The 15,207-nt window shown below is 50.0% G+C and overlaps 1 protein-coding gene across 3 annotated transcripts in view; it reads right to left on the bottom strand.

The window, feature by feature from the left end:
* Positions 1 to 15,207, bottom strand: part of TSPAN4 (tetraspanin 4) — a 647,139-nt gene that overhangs the window by 606,996 nt on the left and 24,936 nt on the right. The window contains exon 1 of one of the 3 annotated variants that reach the window (XM_043547929.1): positions 11,810 to 12,078. The exons of the other annotated variants lie outside the window; for them this stretch is intronic. Coding sequence (XP_043403864.1) covers positions 11,810 to 11,814 — 5 coding nt within the window. The 5' untranslated portion in view covers positions 11,815 to 12,078. Of the gene's footprint in view, positions 1 to 11,809; positions 12,079 to 15,207 lie in introns of those variants that run through there. 3 annotated transcript variants of the gene reach the window in all.

Raw genomic sequence — 15,207 nt, 5'->3', positions numbered from 1 at the left:
GAGCAGGGGGGAAAAAAAAACTTTTGTAGTGATAATCAAGGTGGGCCATTTCCAGCAGTTGACAAGAAAGTCTGAGGAACAGTGGGGGGGTGGAGGGAGGGAATAAACATGGGGAAATAGTTTTACTTTGTATAATGACCCATCCGCTCCCAGTCTCTACTCAAGCTTCAGTTAATTGTATCCAGTTTGCAAATTAATTCCAATTCAGCAGTCTCTCGTTGGAATCTGTTTTTGAAGTTTTTTTTGTTGAAGAATTGCAACTTTTAGGTCTGTAATCGAGTGCCCAAAGAGATTGAAGTGTTCTCCAACTGGTTTTTGAATGTTATAATTCTTGACGACTGATTTGTGTCCATTTATTCTTTAGCGCAGAGATTGTCCGGTTTGACCAATGTATATGGCAGAGGGGCATTGCTGGCACATGATGGCATATATCACATTGGTAGATGTGCAGGTGAACGAGCCTCTGATAGTGTGGCTGATGTGATTGGGCCCTATGATGGTGTCCCCTGAATAGATATGTGGGCACAGTTGGCAACGGGCTTTGTTGCAAGGATAGGTTCCTGGGTTAGTGGTTCTGTTGTGTGGTATGTGGTTGCTGGTGAGTATTTGCTTCAGGTTGGGGGGCTGTCTGTAGGCAAGGACTGGCCTGTCTCCCAAGATCTGTGAGAGTGATGGGTCGTCCTTCAGGATAGGTTGTAGATCCTTGATGATGCGTTGGAGAGGTTTTAGTTGGGGGCTGAAGGTGATGGCTAGTGGCGTTCTGTTATTTTCTTTGTTGGGCCTGTCCTGTGGTAGGTGACTTCTGGGTACTCTTTTGGCTCTGTCAATCTGTTTCTTCATTTCAGCAGGTGGGTACTGTAGTTGTAAGAACGCTTGATAGAAATCTTGTAGGTGTTTGTCTCTGTCTGAGGGGTTGGAGCAAATGCGATTGTATCGTAGAGCTTGGCTGTAGACAATGGATCATGTGGTGTGGTCTGGATGAAAGCTGAAGGCATGTAGGTAGGCATAGCGGTCAGTAGGTTTCCGGTATAGGGTGGTGTTTATGTGACCATCGCTTATTAGCACCGTAGTGTCCAGGAAGTGGATCTCTTGTGTGGACTGGTCCAGGCTGAGGTTGATGGTGGGATGGAAATTGTTGAAATCATGGTGGAATTCCTCAAGGGCTTCTTTTCCATGGGTCCAGATGATGAAGATGTCATCAATGTAGCGCAAGTAGAGTAGGGGCATTAGGGGACGAGAGCTGAGGAAGCGTTGTTCTAAGTCAGCCATAAAAATGTTGGCATACTGTGGGGCCAGTACCCATAGCAGTGCCGCTGATTTGAAGGTATACATTGTCCCCAAATGTGAAATAGTTATGGGTGAGGACAAAGTCTCAAACTTCAGCCACCAGGTTTGCCATGACATTATTGGGGATGCTGTTCCTGACGGCTTGTAGTCCATCTTTGTGTGGAATGTTGGTGTAGAGGGCTTCTACATCCAGAGTGGCCAGGATGGTATTTTCAGGAAGATCACCGATGGCTAGGAAAGCTATTTTTCAAGTGGCCTCATCCAATTGTAAGCCCAAGCAGCAGCAAATCCTCCCCCCCCCCCACCCCTTGGGGAAAAGTGACTCATGGCAGCACTCTGAGGAATATGGAGCTATTGTTTTTCAAAGGGAAGTGATTATTGGTTAAAAGGGCAAGAAGAAGCCAATGGTGAAGTAATCTTTTTACTTGCATGTAGCATTTCTCTGGTTTTCCTCAACTAATTCAATGGTTTGGGGGAAATGGGTTTCTGTTGCACTAACAACCCTTCCATATAAGAAGTAAACACAGAGAGACATTCTTTAATTTGAACCAGATCCAGAGTCCGGCACAATTTTGGAAACCTCAACAGGATAGTTGTAAGCATTCCTCCTCCAAACTTTGTTGATGTGAATTCCTGGAATGTCCACAAGCATCTGGATACGTTCCCAGATTCTAAGAGGGGCATGAAGTAATTTATAGTCGTATTTATTTTAAATTTATTTGCAGGCCCAGGTTCACAGATCCTCTGACACATTCCCATGGAGTGCTGTGGTTGCACCAGCTACGCACTGAGACCGGGGGCCAGAAATCCAAGACCGACTGGCCAGCCACCACCAAAAAAAAAAAAAAAAGCCTGGTGCCAATTTCGCTTCTCAAGTTATCCCTCTCCTAGCAGCTGTGATTTACTATCCACAGCTGGGAGACAGCACTGCCCGGTGGACAGGGCACTGAGCTAAGACTCAGGAGACTTGGGTTCTAGTCCCAGTTCCACCACGCACCTGCTGTGCGCAAGTCACCTCATCTCTCTCTGTGCGCCCGTTTCCGCACCCAAATTTTGCCTGTTTAGACCAGGGGTGAAAGTAAGATGGTATGGCCCGGCATGGCGTACCGGTAAAAAGTGGCCGCCAGTACCTGCCTGTACGCAGCTTACTTTAAAGCGCTGGCATGGCAGCGCTTTAAGGACCCAGCTTAAAGCACTGCATTGCCCCTTTTGCCGCCACCAACAGGGAGGGGGGCAGGGGGGGCTAAAAGGAGCAGCTGCCCTAGGGCTGGCAATTTAAAAGGGCCCAGGGCTCTGGCTGCTGCTACCACGGCAGCAGCCCTGGGCCCTTGAAATCGCCACTGGAGCCCCAGGTGGCACCGGCCAGGCAGCACGCCCCCATACCAGTAAGTGTTCAATGTTACTTTCACCCCTGGTTTAGACTGTACATTCTTGAAGCCAGAGACACACACACTCTCTCTCTGTATACAGTACCAAGGACAATGGGACTTGGTTTCAGTTGGGGCCTCCAGGCATTATGTCAACACAAAGTAGTAGCAACCACCACCATCCACTAAAACAGCCACCTGCCAGCACAAAACTCCAAGCCATCAGTAAATATAAATGACAGATAACATGCAGAATCAAAGCAAATTGAGTTTGGAAGGAAACACTGGAGGGAAAGGAATAAAACAGAGCTCTTCATTAGCTGAGGCTCCACTTACCCATGATCTATGATGCTCACAACAGCTCTGCTCCACTGTAAAACTTGAAAGGCACCAAGTCCCTCCCCGATTCATCTATGTCAGCAATGCAATGATGATATGTTGTAATTCAAGAGCCCATCTATCTGATCATCATCACCACCACATCTTCAAGTTCTAGAGCACATTTCACTAGAACGCGTGAGCCACAAAGTGCTTTGAAGAACAGTGTCCCCGTAGGTCTGATCCAATGCCCAGTGAAGTCAACATGAGTCTTGCCACGGACGTCAATGGACTTTGGACCAGGCCCCATGGCTCCGAATGAGCAGCCCCCCATCCCTATTCAGCAAAGCACTTGCTAAGCCCAACGGTCCCTTCATTTTCCAGGTAGTACATATGGACCCCATATTTTCATATTTCTTATCCTACAATCTGCCAGTTGTTTTCCCAAAAGGGCCATGGTTCAGAAAAGCACTGAAGCATGTGCTGAAGTGCTCTGCTAAATAGGGACAGAAGCAAGCAAGTGCTTAATGGCCAGATTTTCAAAGGTATTTAAGTGACTAGTAGGATTTTCAAAAACCCCTAAGCAGGTTAGGCACCTAATTTCCATTGACTTTAATGAGAGCCTGGTGCCTAACCTGGTTCGGGGCTTTTGAAAATCCTACTCAGTGCCTATCTTCATTGTTAGGCACCTAAATGCCTTTGCAAATCAGACCCCAAGTGCTTTGCTAAGCATGTGCTGAAGCACTTTCTGAATAGAAGCCTGTGTGATAAAACAATTCACCAGCTGCATGATCATCAGAAAGCTGGGTACTTATTTTCTATAACAAAGAGTGGGGAACATGAGTCTTCCCTTCTTCCCCACCCAGCTTCTTCCTTCTGGCTTTCCATTCTTCTCCCCTCCTTAACAATGGGTAAGGGGGTTTTATAATTTCCATCTATATCCATGACAGCGGTCACCATGTATTTGGCGGATGCTATAGAAATCATTTATTTTTTGTTGTAAACGTCTCTTTTCATAATGTTATTTTCCCCAACCATAAAAACAAAAGGATTTTAATGAGTTTACATTACGCCTTTCAGTGGCCAAACCACTTCTTTAGTTGAGACAGGGTGGTGGCACAAAGTAATTTAGCAACATTGCAACCAGTTCATTAGCTGCAGACAGCTAGGCGAGATTTGGTACTATTAAAATATAAACTCCTGGATCCATGGAAAGGGAATAAACAGTGCAGATTCAAAATGGGAGAGAGAGGGAAACCACGCAAGGACTGAGGCAATTTCCTCTAGTCCTGCTATTACAGTTTCATGCAATCAAGTGTTCAGAGTTTCCACAGGGAAGGGATGGGACAGAGATTCAGAGGGGCCCATGACAAGGTATCTGTCTCTATGGTCCACAACAGGAACAAACTCTGATGACCATGGTTCCAAACCAGTAGTTTTCAATCTTTTCCATACTGGGAGCCCCAGGAATACTACTGCATTTAGTCAGAAAAAAGAAAAGTAGTACTTGTGGCACCTTAGAGACTAACAAATTTATTTGAGCATAAGCTTTCGTGAGCTCTAGCTCACGAAAGCTTATGCTCAGATAAATTTGTTAGTCTCTAAGGTGCCACAAGTACTCCTTTTCTTTTTGCGGATACAGACTAACATGGCTGCTTCTCTGAAACCTGTCATTTAGTCAGGAACCCCACTCCTCCTCCTCATGCTGTAATATGGAAATGGCTGGCAGATCAGATGTCAGGGACAATGGTCATTTGCCCCAGGTTAAGAACCTCTGTCCAAGAACCAGTCTATCCAGATAAAGAATGAAAAATTACCACCACCAGATATACAGACACTTATCCGTGCCAAACGTTATGGCTCTGTCCTCAACTTTCAACTGAGCCTGTAAGCAGCGACTCGCATGGTTGTCTCTAAACGTGGTGTGAGTCCACACAACACATGGTTGTTAGTAACCATGGCACCTGACACTGTGTCACTCTTGCTAGAAGCCTAGGCGTGCAATCAGTCCTGCATACTGGTGGGTTTTTTGTTTTGCCTTTTTTTTTTTTTTTTTTTTTTTTTTTTTTGCATTGCAAGCAGACCTGCTAATCACATGTGCAAGAAGTCTGGCCAATCTTCTTTCCTCCCAACTGTGTGATAGGACATCCCAGAATGCACTGCTGGTTCCATTGTCTGCATGTCCTTTACTCTCAGATGACATACTGTGGGAGGGTGGCCCTGATTTCCCCAGCATGCACTAATACAATACGGTCAGGCAGCATGTTCGCTGTTGACCACAAATACGACCGTAATGGCAGGAAACACCACTATGTGGAGTCAAACTAAATCATGTTACTTGTAAACAGCTATGACCACCATGCCCCTAAATGGTTAAAAAAAAAATCATTGAAAACCTGTAGCATGGGCTGGGCCTTTATGTTTTCCTCAGCATGAATGTGAAGAACTGAGAGTCCAACTCTTCCCTGTACAGAGTGCACAACACACACACAAAATGCTGCCCTTGAAAGCTAGCCTTTCCCCCCCTCTTTAATTAGATATTAGCTGCAGTTCAGTGCGTGAGAAATTTATCTTAAGTGTACAGATACAGTCAGGCATCTGCTGTGGCACTTCTTAGGCAGAGAACGGGATGCCTGTCACAGGTAGCCTTCTACCTCTCCGAGTGTAATGGAAAAGCACCTCTCTTTTCAAACAATCAAGGAAAATAACGTGGCCAACTAAGCCCAGTTGAGAGAAAGATTAATTATCTACTCGAGGCTGCATGTGAGAGCCAGCTTATCACAGTTTAACGAGAAAGAGAAAAGCTAAATCAATTAGAGGAAGGTGGCAAAGCTGCTAGGCTAACACTCCACTTTCTCGGAACTTCTGCACAGCTCAGTGCTAGAAGATGGATGCACAGTATTCAGAAACAATGCTAAGGTCAAACCAAGGCAGGGTAATACAGGTTCCTCTGAACAAGACTAGGAGAGGGGTAGGATTCAGAATACTCACCAAGAGCAGACTATTTGCTTTGCCCATAGATAACCTAACCACACAGCTAACCACTCCCACACCCAAGAGTGGGGAAATAGCCCCACTGGGATTCTTGGGGAGTTGTCATGATATAGAAAACCACAGACCTTTTTAAAACAGGAGGCATTTATTAAACAAAACAGCAACAAACTACAGACAAACAAGCAGGCTTCCACACAGCTTTAGCCCCAGCTTTTTCGCCCTTGTTTACCAGGAACCATATCCTGGTTGGAGTTCTATACAGAACAGAGACATCTAATAGCTGAATAATATAATCACTAGCATATATCATTAAAATGTAGGGAAAGGGAGGGCATAAGAGCCTTAGCCCTACCCCCAGTAGCCCCACCACCTTTAGACACTCCAGACATTTGGAACTGCCAAAAGCTGTTCCTGATTATCTGTTTACTTTAAATCCCTCCTGACATAACCTTCTTGGGCCCAAGATCTGTGATCTCTGATGGGGGAGAGGGACAGGGAGGTGAGGAGGACTGATGCTGGATTTGAGAAGTATGGTGGATCAAGGAGAGATGGCAAGATGATGTAGGGAAAGGAAAATAAAAAAAATCTGATAAGCCCCATGCCACACTTCATCTCGCTCCCTTAGGCTCAGTTTTTCCCCCATTTATAATGTAAGCCTCTCTGGATAAGACCCTGCCTTATCTGATGTCTGTGACTGAGCTCTGCTCAGGGCAACACTCAAGTGCAGTTTCTGAAACGGTGCAGAATGCAATTTGGTCCTGTCTACACTTGCCATGAACAGTTTTCAGCATTGGTTCATCAGCATTCATTGCTGACAGTCAGCAACAGGCAGGTAAGTCTCCCAATGTACAGAAGGCTTAAAGGACTCCAAGTGTCCAATCCCAGCATTTAGTGAGATATGCCTGCAAAACACAGGGGACAGAGCCAAGTTTCACTTTACCAGCCGTGTAGCTAGATGGTGCTCTACTATATAACTAGAGTTAATTTGGAACTCACCGACTTTGAACATGCCCTTTAAGCATAAGTGAGCTTTCCTTTAGCTTTGCACTCCACAGAGATTGAGAAGTCACAGTCAGACAGTATATACTGTGCATGTCACCTAGATTCTACAGCAGTAGGTGTATTAGAAACAGCGATATTAGGGTATGTCTACCCTATGAAATTAGGTTAATTTTATAGAAGTCGATCTTTAGTAACCGATTTTATACATCCGATGAAGTGAGCTGTAGCTCATGAAAGCTTATGCTCAAATAAATGTGTTAGTCTCTAAGGTGCCACAAGTACTCCTTTTCTTTTTGCGATTTTATACAGTTGATCGTGCATGTCTCCCCAAGCGCATTAGATTGGTGGAGTGCGTCCTCAATACCATGGCTAGCATTGACTCACGGAATGGTGCACTGTGGGTAGCTATCCCACAGTCCCTGCTGCCCACTGGAATTCTGGGTTAAGCTCTCAATGCCTGATGGGGCAAAAACATTGTCGTGGGTGGTTTTGGGTACATGTCATCAGTCTCCCCGCCCTAGCTCCCATACCTCCTTGAAAGCAACAGCAAACAATCATTTCGTGCCTTTTTTCCTGGGTTATCCGTACAGACACCACAGCATGGCGAGCATGGAGCCCGCTCAGCTGCATACTGCTTTTGTGAGCATTGCAAACACCTCGCACATTATCCTGCAGTATGTGCAGAGCCTAGCTAGGAGCTGCCAGCACGAGGAGGATTGTGAGGAGGACATGGACACAGACATTCCTGAAAGCACAAGATGTGGCAATTGGGATAGCATGGCGGCAGTGGGGCTGGTTGATACAATGGAATGCCGATTCTGGGCCCGGCAAACAAGCACAAACTGGTGGGACTGCATAGTGTTGCAGGTATGGGATGATTCCCAGTGGCTGTGAAACTTCCGCATACGTAAGGCCATTTTCATGGAACTCTGTGAGTTGCTTTCCCCCACCCTGAAGCACAGGAATACCAAGATGAGACCTGCCCAGACAGTTGAGAAGTGAGTGGCAATAACCCTGTGGAAGCTTGCAACGCCTGACTGCTACCAGTCAGTCAGGAATCAATTTGGAGTGGGCAAATCTACCATGGGGGCTGCTGTGATCCAAGAAGCCAGGGAAACCAATACTCTTCTGCTAAGAAGGGTAGTGACTCTGGGAAATGTGCAGGTCATAGCGGATGGCTTTACTGCATTGGGGTTCCCTAACTGTGGTAGGGCAACAGATGGAACGCATATCCCTATCTTGGCACCGGACCACCTTGCCAAAGAGTACATAAACCACAAGGGGTACTTCTCAATGGTGTTGCAAGCACTGGTGGATCATAAGGGATGTTTCACTGACATCAACGTGCGATGGCTGGGAAAGGTGCAAGAAGGGACTTTCCTCCCAGACCAGAAAATTACCGTTGGGGATGTTCAAATGCCAATAGTTATCCTTGGGGACCCAGCCTACCCCTTGCTCTCATGGCTCATGAAGCCGTACACAGTCAGCCTGGACAGTAGTAAGGAGCAAGTGCAGAATATAAATCTGTTCCAGCTGTTTATAGAAAATGTGCCTTTGGACGTTTAAAAGGGCGTTGGCGCTGCTTGCTGACTAGGTTAGATCTCAGCAAAAGCAATATTCCCATTGTTATTGCTGCTTGCTGTGTGCTCCATAATATCTGTGTTCTTGGGCATCTGGGTGAGGAGGATATGGAACTTGGCAAGGAGGGCAGGCAGTTACACAATGGATGTGGGCAGGGGGCCTATACTCTAGTTGCCTTTCCTGCAGCTCCACCAGACACCTCATCATGTCAGTTTGCTCCCCCATTAGCCTCAGCATCTCCTCCTGCATGTTCCGATCACGCTCACTGTATGTTTTCCTAGCCTCTGCCACAGAATGCCTCCGTGCATTCAGTTGTGCCCTACCAGTGCGGGAAGACTGCATGAGCTCTGAAAACATGTCATTGCGAGTGGGGGGGTTTCACCTTCTAATCTATGATAACCTCAGGAATGGAGTTGATGTGGGGAGCATAGAAGCATTTGCAGCTGCAGGGAGGAAAAAAAGGAGAGTAGACTTTTAAGAAGATACATTTCTGAGAACAAAAGGGAGACTCTTTCACAGTGAATCAAGCAATTCACAGCAGACAGCACATGTGTTTTAGGTACAAGGTCACAGTTTGCCTTTTATATTGAGCACCTGCTGGTATGGTGACACATCACACATGGCTGGGCAACAGAATTCGGTTTCCAGGCAGCCATGGTAAGCCAAAGGGTACACGGGATTGGCTTCTTCCACATTTAACATGTGGGAATGGTTTCAAACTGCAACGCCCTCCTTTCCCATAGCAACCAGTGCCGGTTGTATTTGCCATTTAAAAGGAGGGACTGCAGTTTTGGGGTGGATGTGCAGCACACCTCTCCCTGCCACATGGCTATTCTCCGGGATGATCCCTTTTAGCCAAGCACAAACAGCCCAGCATGCCAGGCGTCTAATCTGTCAGGGATCACAAAACAGAGGGGATTACTGTTCCCTTACAAAACTTCCCCTATTTCAACCAGGTGACCATGAATGATATCACTCTCCTGAGGCTGACACAGAAAGATATAGACCGAACATTGCATGAATGCGACCAAAACCCAGGACCATTCACTGCCATGCTTTGTGCCAGACTACTTGCTACTGGCTTGGCGTGGTAAAGTGTCCTACCGTGGAGGACAAAATAAGGCAGCCCTCCCCAGAAACCTTCTGCAAAGGCTTTCAGAGTACCTCCAGGAGAGCTTCATGGAGATGTCCCTGGAGGATTCCCGCTCCAGACACGTTAACAGACTTTTCCAGTAGCTGTACTGACCGCGAATGCATCCCGGTTCTTCAGGGCAAATCAAACATTAAACACAATTGCTTTTAACCCCTGTACTGTAGTTACAAATGTGCACTCACCAAAGGTGCCTTCTCCACCTTCAGGGTCCGGGAACAATAGGTCCTGGGAGGGTATTGGCTCCAGGGTGAGGAAAAGGTCCTGGCTGCTGGGGAGAACAGATTCACCGCTTGCCTGCTGCACATTCTCCTCTTCCTCTTCCTCATCCACAAAAGCCTCCTCCGTGTTGCATGAGACTCCCCCCTTGCAGGTGTCCACGGAGAGTGTTGGGGTACTAGTAGTGTCCCTCCCTAGAATGGCATGCAGCTGATCACAGAAGCGGCATGTCTGGGGCTCTGACCCAGAGCGACCATTTGCCTCCTTTGTCTTTTGGTAGGTTTGCCTGAGCTCCTTAATTTTCATGCGGCACTGCTGTGCATCCCTGGTGTAACTTCTCTCCACCATGCCCTGTGTGATTTTGGCATACATATCAGCATTTCTTCTGCTGGATCGGAGTTCTGCCTGCACAGATTCTTCTCCCCACAGAGCAATCAGATCCAGTGTCTCCCATTCGCTCCATGCTAGAGCTTGTTTGTGATTCTGGGACTGCATGGTCACCTGTGCTGCTGAGCTCACCACGCTGACCAAACAGGAAATGAAATTCAAAAGTTCCCCGTGCTTTTCCTGTGTACCTGGCTAGTGCATCAGAGTTGAAAGTGCTGTCCAGAGCAGTCACATTGGAGCACTCTGGGATAGCTCAATACCAGGCCTCAATCAAAGGCCAATACCATTGAATTGCATCTACCCTACCCCAAATGTGACCCAGGAAGGTCGATTTTAGCACTACTCCCCTCATCAGGAAGAAGTACAGCAGTCAATTTTAAGAGCCCTTTAGGTCGGTGGAATGGGGTTTGGTTGTGTAGCCGCATTGCTTATAAAAATCGACCTAATGCGGCTAAATTCGACCTAACCTCATAGTGTAGACCAGGTCTTAGATACAGCCAGATGTTTAATACCAATGTAACACTGCCTTGCTTAGCTGGGGATTTGTTACGTTCTGAATGCTGCTATTCATTCCAATGATCCTGCCTTCACCATTCACATTCACCTCCAGATGGATACAGAAATGCCCGACACTCTGAGCACCTTTCTGGCCCCTCTACTCCTGCAAGTGGGAAAAACCTTTTTGTTTTAAACCCATGCATGCCATCTATGCAGAAGCAAAGCCAGCCCTGCAGCCAAGTCTCAGCAGCGCTAAGTCTAGTTTTTTGCTGCTGATGTAATTTACTCAAGGGTTTTGGGAAACTGCAATTGCATCACAGCAAGGGACAAACATCAGGGTAAACAATAGATCTAACATGAATCAATGACCTTGCTGTGATCTTTCTATCATAGGAGACTTAAGAAGGTTCATTTCCTGCTTCCTTACACTAGAAAGCTCAGCAGTACAATATTGCGAGTAACCGAAGCACCAGCATAGTATTTTGCTTGTGTTCACCCTGCAGTTAACTCAGATACATAGATTGGAAGGAACTCAGTGAATGACCACATAAGGGAGGCAGTGTGACTTAGTGGATAAAAGCACTGGACTGCGATTCAGGAGACCCGAGTTTCTATTCCTGGCTGTGCCACTGGCCTGCTAGGTTACCTTGGTTAAATCACTTTACCTCAGTTTCCCCATCTGTAAAATGGGAATGGTACTGACCTCCTCTGTAAAGTGCTTTGATAGCTACAGATGAAAAGTGCAATACAAGAGCTAGGTATAATTTTTCTTTTATATGAACTGGCTAAGTCTGGCTGACAACATGGGGAAAAGCCACTGAGGATTTCATATTTCTTCTCTCCTTCCCCCATATGAACTCGTTTTCTCTACTGGGCAACCAGGGAAGAAAGATGAAAGTGTACTGCTGAAAACTCACAGCAAGAGATAGCAGCAGCTGTAGAAATCTAAAAACACAGAGGAGGGACTAAAGTAAAGGCAAAAAAATGCTGTCTTGTGACAACTTACCACATGACTCTGAAGTGAGATGGGAGAGAAAGTAAACAGCCAGCCCAGATCTCTCAGGGTCACTAAAGGGAGTCTTGTCTTAAGCACGAAAAAGAAAAACCAGTTGAGCAATCTCTCCTGCTAATCCTCCTCAATCACATGCCCAATCTGCTTCTGCAGCTGCTAATGGTAAAGCAAAAGCAGGAAAGAGGAAGGGCTAGGTTGCCTGATGTCTTCCCTTTCCAGCTGTTTATAGAGCATGTTTCTCTGCGCTCATGTTTGCTTCCCTGGGTCAGCCCTCACTGAGCCGTCTCTCTATCAACCACACTCCGTGACTCACAAAGTTGAGGCACTTGCTCTCTGCCACTGTGCACACCCTTCCCCTGACAGCCCCCGTTCTGCTTCACCAGTGGAATGCGAGCAGCAAAGAATGGGAGAAGGGAAGGCTCCTTTCTACACGGCGCCAGGGCCCTGTCTTTTGGTTTGTTTATTGGTCTGAATGCTGGGAAGGCTTTAAAAAGCAAAGACAGATTTGAGAAATGGGACTGGGCGGCCCAAAGGGTCTCTTGGGCAAAGTAACAGATGTGCACGATTTCTCCTCCTTTTCCATGAGCAGTGCAAAGAAAACAGCACCTTCCCTCACTGAAAACAAGGGGGTTTGCTGCACGCTGCCCATGACATTATGAACACACTGGAGGGGAGGCAGAGGGATGGGATTCCTGTCCGTTCTGGCAGGGAGGAGAGGGATGGCTTAGATCAGGGCCGGGCAAACTTTTTGGCCTGAGGGCCGCATCCGGTTTCGGAAATTGTATGGAGGGCTGGTGAGGGGAAACTGAGGCTCCCCAAACAGCCAGGTGTGGCCCGGCCCCTGCCCCCTATACCCCCCATGCTTCTCGTCCCCTGACACCACCCCCCAGGACTCCTGCCCCATCCAACCTCCCCGTTCCCTGATGGCTCCCCAGGACCTGAGCCCCATCCAACCACCCCTTCTCCCTGACTGCCCCCCGCCACCGCATCCAATCCTCCTTCCTGACTGCCCCCCCTCCCGGGGCCCCTGCCCTCATTCAACCCCCCCACTCCCTGCCCTCTGACCGCCCTGACACCTATCCACACCCCGCCCCCCCTGAACTGCCCTCTATCCAACCACCCCCCCACCCCCGCTCCCTGTCCCCTTACCGTGCTGCCTGGCGTGCCAGTGGCTGGCGGCGCTACAGCTGCGCCGCCCGGCTGGAGCCAGCCACACACCGCGCAGCACAGAGCACCGGGTCAGGCCAGGCTCTGCAGCTGCGCTGCCCCAGGAGCTTGCAGCCCCCCCACCCAGAGCATTGGTGCAGTGAGCTGAAGCTGCAGGGACAGGGGGCTAGCCTCCTGGGCCAGGAGCTCATGGGCTGGGCAGGAGGGTCCCGCAGGCTGCAGTTTGCCCACCTCTGGCTTAGATCCTTCCCTTTCAAACAGGTTTGTAAGGGAGTTACGTCATTCTCAATTTCGCTGCCTCACAGATTGACTCACTCTTGGATCTGCCTCCGAGCAGCATCCAACACTACAGAAGTGCCTCACTTTGTTTTCAACAGCACTAGCCTTATGTAAAAGGTTACAAAACACTGCCTCGCCTCGCCTCCCCTCCCCGTACGGGGCCAGTTCAATTTCTCTCCACTGGCGCAAACAGGGAGTGAAAGCCACTCTGGCCCACTCTCAGCATGTGGGATGGGAGATGGAGGGTAATTTCACCCCTTTGGCAGGAGAGCCACAGATCAGAGACCTCCCATTTTGGGGGACTATGCTCAGGGCCGTCCCTAGCCACTTGGGGGGGGCGGTGTGGCCCAAGTAGAGTGACCAGATCACAAGACTGAAATATCAGGACACACTGGGTGAGCGGGGCGGGGGTGGGGGTGGGGGGTTAGAGAAGAGACAGACACAGGTGCACTGGCCCGACTGGAGCCAGAGGCACACTGGTCCGCCGGGCCCTGTGCTACCAGCGTGCCCCTTCCTGTTGGGGGTGGGCCCATGCAGCGCCACACAGCTCCCCTGCCCAGCGCCCCCTGGATCCACTATGCCCAGAGCCCCCCTACAACCCTTCCACCACAAATGCACAGTGCTGTGCACACACACACCCCGCCCAGTGCCCCCCTGCCCACAGCCCCACCACAGCTGCCCAGCACCCCATACAGAACCCCCCCCCACTCCCTAGTTTCCCAATACACACAGATTTCCCCTCCCTCCCAGTGCCCTTCCCCACAGCCCCACCACCACAACTACACAATGCCCCACACAGACCCCCAGTGCCCTGACACACACAGATCTCCCTCACTTCTCAGCACCCCCCCAACAGGCCCCCACTGTCTAGCACCCCAGAACACACAAACCTCCCCCACAGCCCAGCGCCCTCCACACCCTCACAGCCCAGCACCCCCCACACACCTCCCAGACACTCACCTTCACACCCTGCCCCCTTCCCTGGCGGTACTCACCAGCCCTGCTGGGAGGTCTCTGGCTCCTAGGGTGAGAGCGGCATGGGGAGTCTCCAGACTCTCCACGTGCTGCGCCTGCCACAAGCGCGAGCTCCGTGGCTCCCACTGGCCGGGAAAAGCGCCAATGGGAGCTGCCGGAGCTGTGGAGTGGGGCTTGCAGGTGCTGGCAGCGCGCAGAGAGCCCCTTGCCCCCCGCCCCGACCCTAAGAGCCAGAGGGACCAGCCAGGGGGCGAGGTGGGGAGTTCCGGCAATGCTTACATGGGGTGGCTCCCGCCCTGGGAAGCATCCGGCAGGCAGGTCCCTCTGGCTCCTAGGGTCACGGGGGCAGAGGGCTCTCTGCCCACTCCCGGCGCCTGCAAGCCCCACACCTGCAGCACGTGGCGCTCCTGCCGGTGGGCGGGCGCCGGCAGCTGCCCCAGGAAGCGGTGAGTCGCAGCGCCGTGGCTGCGGTCCAGACGGTCCCGATATCCGGACAAAGGGTGTCCCGACCGATGTAAGATCGGGACGCGGGACAAGTCCCCTAAAATCTGGACGTCTGGTCACCCGAGGCCCCAGACCTCCGTGGGGAGGGAGGGGGGAAACTGCCCCCCAGCACAAGCCAGTGGAGCGGACCGGGCTGGAGCCAGGTCGCTTCACTTCCTGCTGCCCGGTGAGTGCAGGGCAGCCAGGCCCAACCCCGCACTCACAGGGTGGCAGGAAGTGGAGCGACCTGGCACCAGCCTGCTCCACTCTGCTCGCCTTGGGAACTGCCCCCCAGCACTCACCAGTGGTGCGGCTGGGAGCGCCGGCACGGAACGAGCTGGGGCCAGGTCACTCTTACCGCTGCCAGTGAGTACAGGTCCGACACCTGCTGCAGTCCTCAGGGGAGTGGGGGCGGGGCTGGGGCAGAGCAGGGGTGGGAAGAGGCAGAGCAGAGGCTGGGGCTGGGGCTGGAAGAGGCAGGGGCCATG

Source organism: Chelonia mydas, chromosome 6, assembly GCF_015237465.2.
Source record: "Chelonia mydas isolate rCheMyd1 chromosome 6, rCheMyd1.pri.v2, whole genome shotgun sequence".
Taxonomy (NCBI): domain Eukaryota; kingdom Metazoa; phylum Chordata; order Testudines; family Cheloniidae; genus Chelonia; species Chelonia mydas.
This window is presented reverse-complemented; position numbering and strand designations above follow the sequence as displayed.